The 14,382-nt window shown below is 37.2% G+C and overlaps 1 protein-coding gene across 1 annotated transcript in view; it reads left to right on the top strand.

Annotated features, from left to right (window-relative positions):
- Window positions 1-329: 329 nt before the first annotated feature.
- Window positions 330-14,382, top strand: part of LOC120543415 (protein diaphanous homolog 1-like) — a 239,491-nt gene continuing 225,438 nt past the window's right edge. Inside the window, 1 exon segment of the mRNA XM_039776517.1 lies at window positions 330-1,028. Coding sequence (XP_039632451.1) covers window positions 918-1,028 — 111 coding nt within the window. The 5' untranslated portion in view covers window positions 330-917.

Below are 14,382 nucleotides of genomic sequence, written 5' to 3'. Positions count from 1 at the left end.
CACTTCAAGGGTGGCGCGCATGTGTAAAGACGGAAGTACCTCCGGAAATAACCCTGATTGGTCAAGTCACCTCACAGAACTCATGACTGACAGCACAGGTAACGGCACACCAGTCAAATGTGAGTCTGTGCTTGTATCCTTTTGTGTGATTGCAAGGTACCTTTGCTCATAGTATCACAACAAACATTTTTCCCGAAGATCTATACATTAATAACTTGGTAACTGAAGCGGGATGTCGTCCACCGATCCCCCACGGAATGCCATGGGCGGTCGCCCTCCCCCGCGTGTTCAGGTGCCTCACGCCTTGGCCCCGCCCACTTGAAAAACCTGTCCCAGCAGGAAGCAGAGCGGCAGTGCGAGTGAGAGACGAGGGGATTATTAGAGCTTGCAAGATGTCTCAGAAATGGAAAAGGCGACAGGAGGGCTAGTAAAGTAAATTTGGAGGCGAAACGACAACTGTGTGGATGTACAATACGAATAACGCAGACTCTAACTTGTGGATTACAGATACACAAAGAGACAAAAAAGTGTCTCTCCGAATGCAGCAAAAGTTGAGAGACGCGAAAACTCGTCTGATCGAAAAACATCTGAGGAAAAAGTGACACTAAGAATAAAGTACCACTTAGTTTCGAAACCTGGATTTGCATTTTTGGCCTTCATTATTTTTAAATTTCCCTCCCTTTTCGGTGAAGGCGGAGGAGGAAGGGGCTCTGAGTTTTGTGTTGCCCCACAGCCTGATCTCAGGCCTCTTCGTTACGGCAGTGGAGTTTTTGTCGGAGAGGGAAAGCAGGTCAAGGGGGTGTATGTAAATGCCATACACCTGGATGGACTTTTAAAGGAGACGCGGCTCCGAACAAGTTCAGTTTATTAGTCGTTTTTTATATGTGCTGACCCAACCCAAAATAAAAGTGATCAAAATGGATTCGCAATACGGAACTTCAGCCTCAGCCGGAGTGCCAACGTCTAAAAGCACCAAGGACAAGAAGTCGAAGAAGGCTTTGGAGGACGGGGATGGAAAGAAGAAGTTTGTATGTATACAGATTGTTTGACATTTTAATTTATAGTTTTTTCGATGTGTGCGGAAACGGAGGCGGTGACAGCTACTCCCAAACTTCGCAGGTGTTCGAGCTAATTTTGTATTATTTACGTAGAAAGAAAAAATCAGAAGCATTCTAATGATTAATCCCAGTTTGACTTTATCATTTGGACCCTTGGTACCTGAATTAAGATAAGGAACAATAATTGTTGGTACTAATGGGATTTTAGATTAACATCAGCATTGTTCTGAACAGGTTGTAAAGAAGGCCAACTAAGTTCTGCTCGACTGTCGCCATCCTCTTGCTATGCTACAGATTTAGGTTCCCAAGGGTAAAGATCAACAGGTTTAAAAACTCTTATTCGTAGTGCTGTAAACGTTTTGAATTCAGTTTCATGTGGGGATGCTGCTGAATTTAAAGTTATTTTTCTGTGTGCCGTTTAAAGGTAGTTATTCTTCGTGCTGATCGTGAGTGTGTGTATAGTTATGATAACACTGGATGTTAGTTGTTGTGTCTTGGCTTACTTTTCTTGTATCTGTGTAACTGAGCCTGTACTTTCCTCATGCAAAAACATTTCCCTCGGGAACAATTAAAGTCAACCTAAAATAACTAGGTTTGAAACGCATAGTAAACTTACTGGGTGACAATAATTTCTGGAATGTAGTTCTTTGGTTATCATATTGTACTTTCATTGATTTTCACGCTGGCCCTCGTAAACCCACATTGAACCACCAGGTCCTCGCCCCTCCTGGCACTCCAGCTATTTGGCTAGTTCAGATAGTGGTGATCCAGTGCAGCATAGTATGCATATTTTCTGTTTAGTGCTAATCCACTTACCTGCCTACTTATTTTCACTATGTCATAGTACACATTTTTTAGTGATTTTCTTAGGAAGATTAAGCCTACATTCAAATCCATTCTAGTTGATTTTGCAGAAAAAACACTTATGTTTATTTTAAAATAGTGATATTATACATACCTGGCATTTTGAATATGAGGTTTTGTATTTTTCTTTTTTCCCTCCCTAACCTTTCAGTACTTTATATTCTATAATATTCTGTTTATTCATTTATTTGTTTGTTTTGCCTTTTAATGTGGACAGTGATAGTATGGGATTTACAAAACATAAAGCAAGATGACTAAACATGACCAAAAATGTGTTTTGTGTACATAATAGTGGATAATAAACCATGACAGACACAAGGCATCCAAAGGGGGAGAGTTAGAAGGTCAATATTAAATGTCAATTTTTAAGCGTTACAATATAATATAGGAAAGAAAAGCTGAAGATTCTTTCTCAGTATTGGGACCAAATAGCTTAATGAATCGATTTTGGTAAGCAGATTCTTGAAGATGCTGGGTATTTCCGAAAATGAATGTATCTATCACAGAGTTTTCAGGGTAGCATTTATAGGCTAGTGTTTATTAAAATTAAGTTAATAGTGGTCTTGGTTATTTCTGTCAGTTTACTTAATTGACTGCATTTTACATGGAAAGGTAGAATAATTGGGATCTGCTGACAATGGAGCATTTATTGGTTGTATGAGTTTGTAGAAGAGCACACAACCACTCCACTGTTTTTCTAAGTATTCATGTAAGTATCCATTTTCTAATCCACTTATGCTATGCAGGAGAGCAGAACCCTATACTGCAGTGGATACGGGAACCAACCTTGAGTGAGACCCATTTCATCACAGGGCACATACTGTATATGTATTTATGCTGTTTAAAATTACGCAAAAAATGTGTTACTGATAATTTTGACTATTATATGGTTGTACATGTTGTTAGTTAACTGTGACATACTTCAAATGCCAAAGTTGTAATCTCACTGTAAACCATCCATATGTCATCATTAAGTGCACTGGTTATGCAAATGGATGTTTCTTGCCACAGTTCAAATTTTAATATTTTTATAAACGGCTTTATAGAAAATGAGCATTACCCGAAAAGTTAATTTCATTCCAACTAATGGAACGTTTGTTAGCAAATATTTAATAATAATGTATTACATTTATGTAAGTGGTTTTCAAGAGTGCTTTACACAGTGAGTGGGGAGCCACTTCAGCCACCACTAATGTGCAGGATCCTCCTTGATGATGTGACCGCAGCCATTTTTTGCCAGTACGCTCATCACATATTAACTGTTTGGTGGTGAAGGGGTGAGAGAGTTAGCCAATCAGAGACAGTGGACGATTAGGGGGCCAGAATGACAAGGCCAATAGTGGACAATTTAACCAGGACATTGGGGTACACCCTACTCTTTACAAAGAATACCCAGGGATCTTTAATGACCACAGAGAGTTTTCTGATTCATCAGAAGGACAACGTCATTTTTACATCATAGTGACCCCATCACTGCACCGAAGCATTGGGATCCACAATCAGACCACAGTGCAGGCACCCCATGCCGGCCACACCAACACCTCTTCCAGCAGCAACCCAATCTTTATGACCTGTTCTGAAGTGCATGCGGTATTGCTTCTGGCTGCAAATATATTTGAATGTATGCCAGTACTGGTAGGGTAAACAATGTTAATTTTGTATTTAAAGGTCTTGAACTTTGGTCTTGGTACCACATGCTGCTGATTACCTGCACTAAGATTTTTATGTACTTTTCACAGTGAGAACCATCACAAGGCCATTTGAAAAGGAAACAACAATACAGTACAGCACACAAGGTGTATTACAAGATAATTCAAGACCAAGATAAATCACAGGGAACTCCTTACTGACTTCAATGTATTTGCCCATTTAAAAAGCTGAAGAATTTTTTTTTCCTTTTATCTTTGGGCATTGGTATTTTATGAAGAACGTGTTGTCTTAAGTCAACACAAGTTTATGGTATCTTCTTTGTTGGCCTATCTGTTGCAGTTGAGAAGAGGTAGTAATTGTGTTTTCTTAACACTTAATCATTATTTGAATCTTACTTGCAGACTGCAGCTCCTTTCCTCTCTGTTTGCAGTGATTGTTAGTTTTCATTCCTTCTATGCTCATAAGTTGACACTCCAGAATTACTGATGAACTTTGTGTTGTGCCTGTATTGATTTTTCTTGGTCTGTCTTCCAAATCTACTTTGCACATGTAGGCATATGTAAACAAATTCAGATGAAAATCGATGCTTTATGAGATGGGGTTGCTTCCTTCATTCCACATCAAAAAGAAAATTGTCAAGCCTAGTTATCATTATACACAAAAATGCACAGCATCTTTCACAAAGATGTTTGCAACAGATATTGAATCAGTGCCCCTAGTATTACAGCTCCTTAGTGTATTTTCTTTTTAAAAGGAAAAAAAATAATAAATTGTATTGTGGCACAATCTATCCGAGTTCTGAGGTGGTTAAAGGAATTCATACCAGGCCTTATCTTTGTTTTCAATCACACAACTATATTTTTAAAAATTTGCACAGTGAAAAGAAAAGCAGGAGAAAACATTAATTTCACACTGGCATGGCAAATGTAGATACTTTTCTCCAAAAGCTGCATTGTTAGTAACATACTGTATTTTCTAGCAGTAAGGGGCCATGTGTTGTGCTACATGCTCACTTTAGGCGAACTAGGCAAAGAGTTCACACTCATGGTCACACAAGATAGAAATCTAGTCCCCTTATTTTGGTGATGAATCTTTCATGTTTGAATACTGTCAACCCCGGAAGTGGCTAGGTTGCCATAGTTTGTGTAACACTGAATCCCAGTAAATGTATAGGGTGAATTCTGGGGTCACCTGTTTGAGTAATAGTTTATCACAGTAAAAATGACGTTTCAGGAGTTACTATGCCAAGAAAGATTGGTTTTTCTGTATACTATATGAACAGAATGTTTTAGTATGACAAACATATCCAAGTTCATTTTGTTAACTTACTGTATTTGTTTGTTTATACAATAAGGAAATTGCTTTCATATTAAAAAAGGAAGGGAGCTATTATAATGTAGTCAACACAAAAGGATCAGTAGATAAGAATGACAGATAAATTAATTCATAACTAGTAATTTGATGAAACAGAAATTGTTCCGTCTAAACAAGATACTGGCATATTGGTATATGTCTAAAAGTAAACAGTAAATAGACGCATCTCAAACATGCGTGCAAGTTTCTGTGCAGCATAAAATAGTTTGAAAATAATAAACCTTATTAAGGCTTATAAACAGAAATACTTAGGTAATTTTGCAGCCAGTTATGCACATGATTACTCAAATCTTTTAGTTCCATTAAAACAGAATCCACATGTTTGTTTAAATCCTAATTCAGTTAAGCAGAACACACTGAACAGTTTCAAACAGTTAAGACAACTTAAAAAGTAGGAAACATCATACTTTAAAGTTCATTTTTCTCCATAGAAAAAATTTTGGCCAGGTGTTAAATTCTTAAAGATGACAGTTGCAGCATGGAGCATGCAAATTTGATAGTACAGATAGTTAGTTAGTGTGGTATTTATAATGTGTGGTACCGGAGAGATATTGGTGATCATAACGCAATAAACAGCAGTCATACAGGTTTCTTTTATTTCACACAAATAACTAAACCCAAATTCCGTGCATTTGTCTTAAGTTAAAAATTAAGAATATTTGAACACTGGCCTGCATAATTGTTTTGCTGCACCTTATTAGTGGGTCATGTTTTTTTTTCTCTGCTTTTTAAGGAAGTATGTCTGGTGAGGCAGTTGTGCAGACTGAATAACTACTGAATAGATTATTAATGTATTTGTATTGATTTCGTTTCATGTAGCTGTCAAATGAATGAAAAAAGCCTCTAAAGCACAGATGTCTAGAGCCGCATATAAAGTACTTTACTCTGAATTTATCATAGATTCCTAATAAATGGGGAAGTTGTCAGTAAGTGCGAATTGTAGTTTTTTGACTAATTTCTGGCTCCTTGTGCATATTGCAGGGACTCAACAGCCTCTTAGCCAATCATAATAAAGTTTTTTGCCCATAAACCCTATTCTGTATTTTGCATTATTCAACCCCCAATGTTTAATAAACCATCTTCACTAGAATGGAAGGAAAGTGAAGACAAAGAGCAACAGTTCTTCAGAGAATACACATATCATGTAAGAGAATGCATTTCAGAGAAAGATACTGTATACAGAAAATCCCAATGGGTAGTGTAGCATAAAAAATGAATTCATAGATACTATGAGTAATGCCTCTGACACATTCCACAACTTTTCCAGTGATTTTCAGTAATATCTTTCATTTACGTAATCTTAACGAATCACAGACAGTTAGTTAGGTTCTGTGCCCATGACAATCAGTTTTAAAGTGTGACATGATGCCTGGATGTAGATCAGCCATTTGCTCTCAAATTACTTCCTTCTCCCTTTTTGGCAGTTTGATCTGTCATTGGTTCCTGACCAGCACAAGTTCCTCATGGATGTGTCAAAATTACACCCACAAAGAGTGATGCTGTCAGTCACCACCATACAGCTCACTGTCCTAAAATGGGAAAAACCCCTGAAACCTACCCACCATTTCAAACCCTGTCATTAAATACGTGGAAGCCAAGTCACTGACGAGCAGCACTGGCAAATGACTGGCAATGTACAATATGTAGCACATAGGTATAATGTGGTCCTATGAAATTTATGTGGCAGGTGTACAAACCATCTTAATCTAGTTCTTTCACCTCTAATTTTTAGTTTTCGATTAGGTTTTGATGTCTTTCCTAGGTATGGCCTTTGCCTGATTTCTCACTGCATCTCATCTTCTGGTCTCTACACTTCCCCAGTGCTAAGTTATTCTTCCTAGCACTACAGATTTCTTTCTTCTTTGATAACAAAATCACTTGGCAAAAAACTTTAAAATAATATAGTTGAAGAAAAAAAATCACTTTTTTAAATGGAAATTTGTATTCATGAAACTTATGTATTCATTTTTTAACAAAATGATTTGGATTTATAAAAATATTTAAATGTACTAGCCATAGGAGAGACATAAATATGTTCACTTACATAGCACACACTGTACATATTTGTTTAGTCAGTGAAAAGTATATAAGTGATGGATATTTGCATACTTCCTTAAAGAGGGAATATTGAAGAAATAATAATAATAATTCTTTACATCTATGCTGCCCTTTCCATAGTTGGTGGTGAGCCACATCAGCCACCACTAATGTGTAGCATCCACATGGATGATGTGACGACAGCCATTTTTGCACCATTATGTTCACCACACATGAGCTGTTAGATGGTGAAGTGATGAGAGAGAGAGCCAAATAGAAACAGGGATGATTCAGGAGCCAGATTGACTAGGGTCATGGAGGGCAATTTAGTCTGGACATTTTATGAAAGATGCCCAGGGATCTTTTATGACCACAGAGATTCATGACCTTGGTTTTTCCCAGTGATCCCATCCTTGCCTTAAATTGTGGGTATAGGTTTCCGCATGTGTGAGAGTTGACAACAAAAATCTGAAAGAACAGTGCATGCAAGAAAGTCACAGGAAAAGAAGGAAACGGGGTGTTTTGGACCCCAAAAATCAGAGCAGTTGTTTATCTGTCCGTATAGAGTGTCTCATTTGTTGTACCACAACAGGATGGAAAAAAGAAAAACACAGGACAAGACTGTGACTGATTTCCCCATGTGTATACCCATCAATGATGTCAGGCTGCACGTCAGTTGGTTGTCGAATTGTGGTAAAATTTTGAAACTTTAGAACTTTGAAATTGTGTTGAAAATTTGTTTGGCATTTACTGTATGTAATCCATCATTCCCTGCAATTCCTAGTTGTGTGGTTTGATATTCTCTAGCAACCAGCTGGGCGTATCTAACACAAAATCATATACTGTTCTATGACTCTGGTCTATCCAGGTAGTTGGATTTCACATGGCCATACCACTCAAGTACCACCAATCACTTTGTTTTCACCTGCAGTATCTGTCTGTCTCACTCTGTCTCAGTGGAGCGGAGTGACAGCTCTGAGGCTAGAGATCTGCACTGGCAATTCAAAGGTTGTTGGTTCAAATCCTGCAAATGAAAGAAGTGATTCCACTCCATTGGGCCCTTGAGCAAGGCCCCATAACCTGCAATTGCTCCAGGGAAAACTTGGGAGTTGGTGGCAGGGTTGGCACCCCAGCCATCATAAAAAATTCCTCGCACTGTTCCATTCCATCGGAACCAGTGTGGTGCTGAGGTGTCACCTGTTGTGTGGCTGAACTCGGATCCTAATCACTGATCTTGGGTTTGTCATGTGGTTGGTGTGGCAATGTGCTCTATCAGCCAGCGCATGCTACTAACCACTCTCTCTCACTCGCTCTCTCTCTGGATTCTCCTTAACATTAACAATGGGTGGCCTTTAAAGTTTTCTACTCATAGTTATCAAGCTCTTTTTTAATGTTTTTGAATTGTCTTCATCCTTTCTTGCACATAAGGGCTCTAATTATCCTCTACTGCTTGCATTGGCTATTTACCAGTCAGGGTGTTCGCTACTTATTGACACATTTACAAGGCAAAAGACGCTGACCGAGAGGTGCGAAGGGATTTAGGCTTTGGTAATTCTAGTGTTAAGCAACCCCAGGGGTTTCTCGTGGGCCTATCACTTCCTCTTCTAACAGCTGTTTCTACTGCTGACAGGTCAGGTAATACATATGACAGTCTGTGACGTAATATTAGCTGCATAAGACGCACAGACATTTCCACCCACTTTTGGGGGAAAAAATGCATCTTATGGAGCGAAAAATACTGTATATAAAAGAAAATTACATTTTGTGATGTTTTGTCATTTTTGTCAATAGAATTCCTGTCTTTATTATCTTTTTTTGTATTTTATGCAGTTCTGTGATGTAAATGCTGTATGGACGTATTGTTTAAATTGGCACTGAAATACTGTAAATTCCTTAAATCCTATGAATACATACACAATTTCAATTGACAAATCTGGTTAATATTTTTCATCACATTTGCCTACTATGTTTGCAGACGTCTTCTGATGCATTTTTGCCATTTGTCATTAATGGTGGGGGATTTTCCAAGTAACAATAGTAAAACAGTAACCTTCTTAGGCTATGATAGTGCCTCTGCACTAATTTCATTGAAATAAAAAAGGGGTACAGATCATCACAATACTCCCCTTCCAATTATTAATTAAATTCAGCTTATCAGTATCTGAGAAATGAATAATGCTTTTGACATGCTTTGCATGTGGATTTAAGTTTATTAATTTATTATGAAAATAGCATGTTCATGTCTGTCGACATGTATCTTTTGGCAATGAACATGTATTTTGTTCTGATAATTTTAAATTCATATTTGCAAATGTTCCATCTTACCTTTTAAAAATAAATTATTCTAGTCTCCGTTGTTGGTCTACTTCAAATATAAGGCTTATCTCACAAGAACTGACCCAGTTTTTAAAGTCATACTACCATATAATAATCCAGGTATCATCATAACATCATTCAGTACAGTTAGCCCCACATAAATACATACATAAATATATACAAAAACATTTGATGCAAACTTTGTGAACATTCTAGACTCCAGACATGATAGTCCATGATTCAATGATGTATTGTCTTTGTTGAACGGGGTGGATGTGGATAGATCAAAAGGCAAATATTGCAAATGGAGGAAGTTAAGAAGACATCACTATCCCAAAGGCAAAAAAGGTTTGACTTCACCCTCCTCTGATGATCAGCTAGCCAGGGCAAAAGGATAGTCTTAAAAAAAAATACGCTGGTGGCCCCCTCACAAATCTTGTCCATGACGGCAGGGAATAAGTCGCTTGTACCTTTTCAGATCGGCATCGATAGAACATGTCTCTTTAATTCTTCCTTTAACTGCAAATGATGCCTGGATGTAGATCAGCCATTTGCTCTCAAATTACTTCCTTCTCCCTTTTTGGCAGTTTGATCTGTCATTGGTTCCTGACCAGCACAAGTTCCTCATGGATGTTTCAAAATTCCACCCACAAAGAGTGATGCTGTCAGTCACCACCATGCAGCTCACCTTCCTGATCTGTCATTGGGTCCTGACCAGAACAGTTCCTCACGGATGTTTCAAAATTCCACCCACAAAGAGTGATGCTGTCCGTCACCACCATGCAGCTCACTGTCCTAAAATGGGAAAAACCCCTGAAACCCTTCCACCATTCCAAACCCTGTAATTAAACACGTGGAAGCCAAGTCACTGACGAGCAGCACTGGCAAATGACTGGCAATGTACAATATGTAGCACATAGGTAATAATGTGGTCCTATGAAATTTATGTGGCAGGTGTACAAACCATCTTAATCTAGTTCTTTCACCTCTAATTTTTAGTTTTCGATTAGGTTTTGATGTCTTTCCTAGGTATGGCCTTTGCCAGATTTCTCACTGCATCTCATCTTCTGGTCTCTACACTTCCCCAGTGCTAAGTTATTCTTCTTAGCACTACAGATTTCTTTCTTCTTTGATAACAAAATCACTTGGCAAAAAACTTTAAAATAATATAGTTGAAGAAAAAAAATCACTTTTTTAAATGGAAATTTGTATTTATGAAACTTATGTGTTAATTTTTTAACAAAATGATTTGGATTTATAAAAATATTTAAATGTACTAGCCATAGGAGAGACATAAATATGTTTTACATGTTCACTTAAATAGCACACACTGAACATATTTATTTAGTCAGTGAAAAGTATATAAGTGATGGATATTTGCATACTTCCTTAAAGAGGGAATATTGAAGAAATAATAATAATAATTCTTTACATCTATGCTGCCCTTTCCATAGTTGGTGGTGAGCCACATCAACCACCACTAATGTGTAGAATCCACATGGATGATGCGACGACAGCCATTTTTGCACCATTATGTTCACCACACATGAGCTGTTAGATGGTGAAGTGATGAGAGAGAGAGCCAAATAGAAACAGGGATGATTCAGGAGCCAGATTGACTAGGGTCATGGAGGGCAATTTAGTCTGGACATTTTATGAAAGATGCCCAGGGATCTTTTATGACCACAGAGATTCATGACCTTGGTTTTACGTCTCAATTGAAGGAAGACGCACTTTTTGCAGCACAGTGTCCCCATCAGTGCACTGGTATCCATATTCAGACCACAGAGTAAGTGCTGTCTGCTGGCCTCACTGACACCTCTTCCAGGAGAAAGCCAAGCATTTCCTAGATGGTCTTCCATCCAAATACTGGCCAAGCCAGAACATGTTTTATTTTTCAGTTAATAAACAGAAACAGTAAGTTAATTAATTTGAGTACATGCACAAGAATCCGATAAATCAAGCAGTCTTTGATGGTCATGTGATTCTTTATAAACCCTACACTGAAATCCCCCAAAAGGCAAAAAAAAAAATCCCCCATTTCATTGTTACCTTGAGGGAATCTCCCTGTCGTTCACATATGAATTTTACAGTCTGAGCTGCACATTTTTTGTAAATTAAAAGTAAAGGAATGTTTATTTTCTAGCTTTTTAACCCAGAGTAAAATACAATGTTGCTTATATATTAAAATATGTACAGTATATTAAAAAATAGAAGTCCATAAGAAAAATTTAAAAGGGATACTAATTGTTAAACCACCCAAAAGTGGATAAAGATGTGTCATCTGTACCTAATAAAAGTAGAATTTCACAGTTTAAGATTTGTAAAAACATTGATGGTACTATGAAACATTTCTTTCCTGATGGAGGTGACACACCAAAACTAAAAGGTTGTGAACCCATGATTTAGAGTATCATTATGGATCTAATCTTCTAAATTGTGTTGAACACTTAGTAAATGTGTGCATCTACTAATTTAATTGTTTTTCTTTTTTTTAATTTTGCCCCCAATGCAAGTACTGTGCAAAGAAAATCTAATCGAATGTTATTAGTGTTGAACAAGTGGTACATAGCAAATAAAATCTTCAAATACATGTTTGTAGTCTGTGTGATGAGTTAAGCTGCAATTAGTTAATGACTGAAACATCACTACAACCTTGTTAAAGTGTCACTAGACCACAAACCATTGCCAAAAAAATACAGTGGAAACAAATAATTAAACCAGATCAGTCTGATTTAGTTCATTTCTGTTTGGCTGGTAACTGATATTTCAGTAGCATTTTTAACATATTACATTTTAAACACAGTAAGATGCAATTAATATCTCTGAGCTATTATGGTTTAGGTTAATAATAAAAGAATATGCTCTTAATTTTGTTTTACACTTCAACCTTTGGATCTTTTTTAATAAGCATTGTCTCATAGGGTTTATGGAAACATGTACCAGAAGTTTTCCAAAATTTTGTCATCACTGTGAGCTAGTTTCAGTCATACTTATGAAGCATGAGAATATGACAAACAAAATTACGCTTTGTTACAGGAAGTGCTTATTGAACCACGCTGGTCCCATAGAGATATTTACAGTTACCCAAACTGCCTGTGTTTGGACTATAGGAGGAAATGATAACACAGCGGAAAACTTGTGTATTCACTAGAGAACATAATACTGCTGAAAGGCTCTTTAGGTTTGTTCTACTAATTAGACGCAAGCATTTTAAATGTTATTTTGGTTATTCTAATATGAAAATAGCATATGTTGGAGTACTTATAGAAAATCATAGCCTTGTGTCCTCTTGGATTTAAAAAAAATATACAGTATATTAATTTCGTTATTGGTATCTTGTCATTAAAATATAACATTTGCACAAAGGGAAACTGGCATACTTGTAGGGTGTAGGGGCAGCTGTTTGCATCTATATATAGAATTGCAAGTTAGTATAATGCAGCTGAACTTTGCTGCTTAATTGGAAAAGCAAGATGCAATAAAATTAATTAACAAAATAAAATGGAAATTAATATACCCCTTTTTTGTTTTAAAATTCACAATTATTGGCTTTTTTTCTTTAGCACCTCCCTGAATTTGGGATTTTTTTAAGTATTCTTTTGAAGTATTATTGTTTTGTATTTATTTTATTAAGCTGCGTTCATGTGCTATCAGACAGACAGGTTATATGAGTTTCTGAGTTTGGAATTTTGACATAAGTACTTTAGGAAGTTGGGGTTCGAGTAAGACATTTCAGATAAAACAACGATGCCCGTTTTCTGAGTTGTAACATATAGTAAGGTACCTTTCACCAGTCAGTTCTATAAAATAAAAAAAATAAAACCTGGTAACCCAGAAGTGACATTTTGATGCCTGAAGCACATTTGGAGCAATGAAGTTCAAATTAAATATGTTTTAGTTTTCTATTTTAAAGAAAAAATACATCAATCCATCCTTTCATTTTCTAGACCTGCTATATTCTAAGCAGAGTCATGGGGAAGATGGAGCCCATCCCAGCAGGCATAGGGTGCAAGCTAGGAATGATCTGTGGACAGGGGTGCCACATCATCTTATGGTGAGAACACACACGCATGGACCAGTTCAGTATTGCCAATCCAGCTAACCTACATGACTTTGGACGGTAGGAGTAAACCAACAGGTTAACATTAATTTCATTTTTAGCTGGCCAAGCAGCAATTCAGGAGACCTTGGGCCACATGTATTAACAGTGTTTACACAGGAAAATGTTGCATATGCCTGTTTCCATGGTTACTTTGAGATGTATAAAAACTAAACTCGGCTTAAAGCCACGCACATTTTCATGGCAGCCTCAGACATTTTTTGGTTGGTTTTGCAAACTGGTAGCACCCAGTGTCAAAGCAGTGCTACTGTTTCTATGTTGTTTCCGTGCTTTTTCATATTCGTATTCATGACACAGGCCTTATCAAATACACTGAAATTAATTGCATATCGTTTACAAATTAATTTCACTTAATTGTAATCATTCTATAACAATATAATGGTGTATGGAATGGACAATCTGTTTCAACTACCATGGCTGCTTTAGCGTTGTTAGAACACATCACAAATGGAAGAATTAAAAGAGAGTACATATTTATAAATGATGATGACTGACTTCTTCTAAGTTGATTTCGATTTTCAAGAGCTCTCCTCTTGGAGCTGTGTGCTGAACTGGTGTTAGATTTACAAAAGCAGGCTTTAAGTAATTCTGCTGTACCTGTTCCTTTGAAAATTCTGTCTACTCTCAATGTGATCTTGCTGACCGATCGGGTATTTCACAGTCATCACTGAGTTGCACTATGCCAGCTGTATAGGATTGAATTATCTGCTTGTCATCCAGGTATATACGATTTCCTTACACTGTGGCTAAACTGGGAAAATCAAAGCCCAATTTGCAGCAATGTCTGGTTTTCCAGATGTAATCGCAGCGGTCAACTGCACGCACATTGCTATTGCAAAGCCAGGGATGAATCACCAAAATAATGAGCTGGCATTACGTCAACTATAGCAGGAGAGCCTATTAAAACAGCAACTCTGCACAGTCTCGGGTGATTTTTCCACATAGTGTAGCAAAAGGCAA

The sequence above is a fragment of the Polypterus senegalus genome, chromosome 13, assembly GCF_016835505.1.
Source record: "Polypterus senegalus isolate Bchr_013 chromosome 13, ASM1683550v1, whole genome shotgun sequence".
NCBI lineage: Eukaryota > Metazoa > Chordata > Cladistia > Polypteriformes > Polypteridae > Polypterus > Polypterus senegalus.
Note: the sequence above shows the minus strand (reverse complement) of the source record. Positions and strands in the feature narration are given on the sequence as shown.